The 3,434-nt window shown below is 45.9% G+C and overlaps 1 protein-coding gene across 1 annotated transcript; it reads left to right on the top strand.

Moving 5' to 3' along the window:
* Nucleotides 1–859: 859 nt before the first annotated feature.
* Nucleotides 860–2,383, top strand: LOC104950206 (netrin-1-like; the record flags this gene model as incomplete). Its single annotated transcript, XM_010776692.1, has 2 exons — nucleotides 860–1,230; nucleotides 1,348–2,383. A coding segment is annotated over exon 2 (1,015 nt), but the record flags the coding sequence as incomplete, so codon positions are not given.
* Between the last annotated feature and the right edge of the window lie 1,051 nt (nucleotides 2,384–3,434).

Genomic DNA, 3,434 nt, shown 5'->3' with positions numbered 1-3,434 from the left:
AGTCACAGAAAACAGAACAAGAATCGTCAACTTCACCCTCTGCTCACTCCTTTCCTGTATATCCCCATATGCTCCATCAAGACAGTGCACACTTACAACTACAGTAAGCATGCTAATCTAATACAGCTCCGGCGATCCACTAGCACCCCCCACCCCCCCCGCGGTGGTTTTGAAATGCTCCCGATTTCTGAGGTCTCAAGGTTGGCAAGTATGTTCGCCAGTCATTAGTAAAATGTCCCTGTGCAACATGTTGTTTAGTTAAAATATATCTATACATCTAATATGACAGTTTATAAGCATTGACAACATAGTTAAAGGATGATGTACTTACTTTCGTGATGTTGGGAAAAAGTGAATCTCTCGCTTGAGGCGTCCGCAGAGTATAGCCCGCCTACGTAGACGCTGATTGGTCAATTTTTGGTTGCTGCGGGAGCAATTCTTGGTAGCAATACGGGCGCTGATTGGCCAGAGCTCTCAATTATTGGTAGAATCTTGGTAGCAGACGTGAACGTGATTGGCTGTCGCTATCAAGAATGAGCTCGACTCACAGGCGACGGGGAGCGCCCGGATGATTATATATTTACCCATAATGCATCTTGTTTGTCCAAATAATTGTTTTTAATAATCAAACACACAACAGCAATGCCCCAACCGGAAACTAGGAAAGTCATAATTAACCTCTTTGAGAAAACATTAAAAAACGGCTTTTTGGAACATGCAGTGTCGATAATCCACCACAAGATGGCGCTGCTGCCTCTCTCTTCGCAGAGAACAGTCTCCCACTCCTCTGAGAGGGAGCGGACCCCTTTCTCCTTTTATAACAGAGAGGGAATGGGACAGAGGGAGATAGAGGTGGGCAGAGGTGAGAGTGAGAGGACAGCAGCTGGGCTCCTGCCATATCTCATTTATATTTAGGGATCTCAAAGAAGAGGAGGGAAAGGACTAAAGCAGGAGTGTTTGGTGCGTAAAACGGGATAGGTTGGTCTCCAAATTCTAGGAGTTCACTTTGAGGCTGATCGGTTTTATTTGGAGGTGGGTTTCTGTGCCTCGTAGGAATATTTTTTACACGATTTGCGTCCATTTCAGATCAGAATTATTGTTATTATAAGTAATTCCGGAGTTGTTAACTCTGATTTTTTTTTAAACTATAGCAGGATTGTTTGGTGCGTAAAACGAAATAGGTTGGTCTCCAAATTCTAGCACTTTGAGGCTGATCGGTTTTCTTTGGAGGTGGGTTTCTTTGCCTCGTAGGAATATTTTGTACATGTTTTATTATTACATCCTTATCACATCATCAGAATGTTATTAAAAGTACTTCCTAATTCTGTCCATTTGTCTCCATTTCAGCGCATCGGTGCACGGATTACAATGCAAAGCGTTTTGGAGGTTTGGCTCACCTTGGTGACGGTGGGGTCGCTCACAGAGGGGGTATCTGGAGGGTACGGGCTCAGCATGTTCGCGGCTCAGTCGTCCCCCCCTGATCCCTGCTACGATGAGAACGGGAACCCTCGGAGGTGCATCCCGGACTTCGTGAACTCCGCGTTTGGAAAGGACGTGCGCGTGTCCAGCACCTGCGGGACCCCGGCCGCCAGGTACTGCGTGGTGACCGAGAAGGAGGAGGAGAGGACTCGGGACTGTCACACCTGCGACGCCGGAGACCCCAAGAAATCTCACCCTCCTGCGTACTTAACGGACCTCAACAACCCGCACAACCTCACCTGCTGGCAGTCCGAGAACTACGTGCAGTTCCCGCAGAATCTCACCCTCACTTTATCCCTGGGGAAGAAGTTCGAGGTGACCTATGTGAGCCTGCAGTTCTGCTCACCCAGACCCGAGTCCATGGCCATCTACAAGTCCATGGACTACGGGAAGTCCTGGGTGCCGTTTCAGTATTACTCCACTCAGTGCAAGAAGATGTACAACCGGCAGAATAAAGCAGCGATCACCAAGCAGAACGAGCAGGAGGCCATCTGCACGGACTCCCACACCGACATGCACCCTCTGACTGGGGGGCTCATCGCCTTCAGCACCCTGGATGGGAGACCCTCTGCGCACGACTTCGATAATTCCCCCGTGCTGCAGGACTGGGTGACGGCCACCGACATAAAGGTGATCTTCAGCCGGCTGCACACGTTTGGAGACGAGAACGAGGACGACTCGGAGCTGGCGAGAGACTCCTACTTTTACGCGGTGTCTGACCTGCAGGTCGGGGGCAGGTGCAAGTGCAACGGGCACGCGTCGAAGTGCGTGAAAGACCGCGAGGGGAACCTGGTGTGTGAGTGCAAGCATCACACCGCGGGCCCGGAGTGCGACAGGTGCAAACCCTTCCACTACGACCGGCCCTGGCAGCGCGCCACGGCCCGCGAGGCCAACGAGTGTGTCGGTAAGGAATCTGCTTCTTTTTTTGTTGTCCTTTACTGTGGATTTATTTCAGCTCTGAAATCTGCTTTTCATTGTTTATATATTTTCTGATCCATGTAAAAAAAAATCGTTGTAATTACGCACTATCATTTTCCTGCCATTACGCACGACAATTACGCACAAGTGTTACTCGAAAATGTGAATGTTGTATTAATTATTCTTGCTGGGAATGAGATTGGGTCACTGAAAACTTGATTTTATTCTACATACATGCTTGTGCTGTAAACACGGATTACTAGGAGGTGATATAAACTCAAATTAGGGGTTTATTAATTTGTCTGTGGCTAATAAATCCTTTTTGAGGCAAAGAAAGAAAACAAGGCCTCCATCTGAAACCCCGCGGCCTGAATAGTAAAAAGTAATGTCTTGATATTTAAAAGAGATATTTTTTTAAACATTTAAATCTAATCAAATTGATCATAATTGTATTTCGAAAAACGACCTCTCTAGGTATTGTTTAAAATGCTCTAAATAGAGTATATTACAAAAGGGCCATGCTAATTCAATATTCTGCAGGCCTAAACACATAATTCAAATTAATTATTAAACCCACATTTTCTATTTTGTCAGATAATTGATAATATATCTATCAAGCATCGTCCATTTTAAGAATCTTAAATACACACAATTTAACTGCCTAATTAAAGAAATGTCTCAATCAAAAATGTAAAGTAATATTTCCTTTATGCCAAGATCAAATCAAAGTGTGTTTCACAACCCACCCTCAATGTATTGTTCAGTAATACATTGCCTGCTGATTTGTATCAACACCCAGAAGAAAAGAAAGCGCCGGAAGTCATTTCCACAAACACAGTGCGCCTGTCCGAATGCGTAATTGCGCTTTGACCCGCGGGGTTTCCGACTGTAGTAGTGGAGCTTTCTTTTTTAAATAGGAAGGAAACATTGCTGCTGCGGAGATAGACTGCAGGGGCGTTTTGTGTTTCCATAAGCAGGTGCTGCTGCAGATTGCATGGCAGATTAAAGCGCTTTTATTGACATTTTTGGCACGTAGA

Source organism: Notothenia coriiceps, unplaced genomic scaffold (genome assembly GCF_000735185.1).
Source record: "Notothenia coriiceps isolate Sejong01 unplaced genomic scaffold, NC01 NC01_scaffold00017208, whole genome shotgun sequence".
Taxonomy (NCBI): Eukaryota; Metazoa; Chordata; class Actinopteri; order Perciformes; family Nototheniidae; genus Notothenia; species Notothenia coriiceps.
The sequence above is the reverse complement of the archived record's forward strand: the minus strand, read 5'-3'. Positions and strand labels throughout refer to the sequence as shown.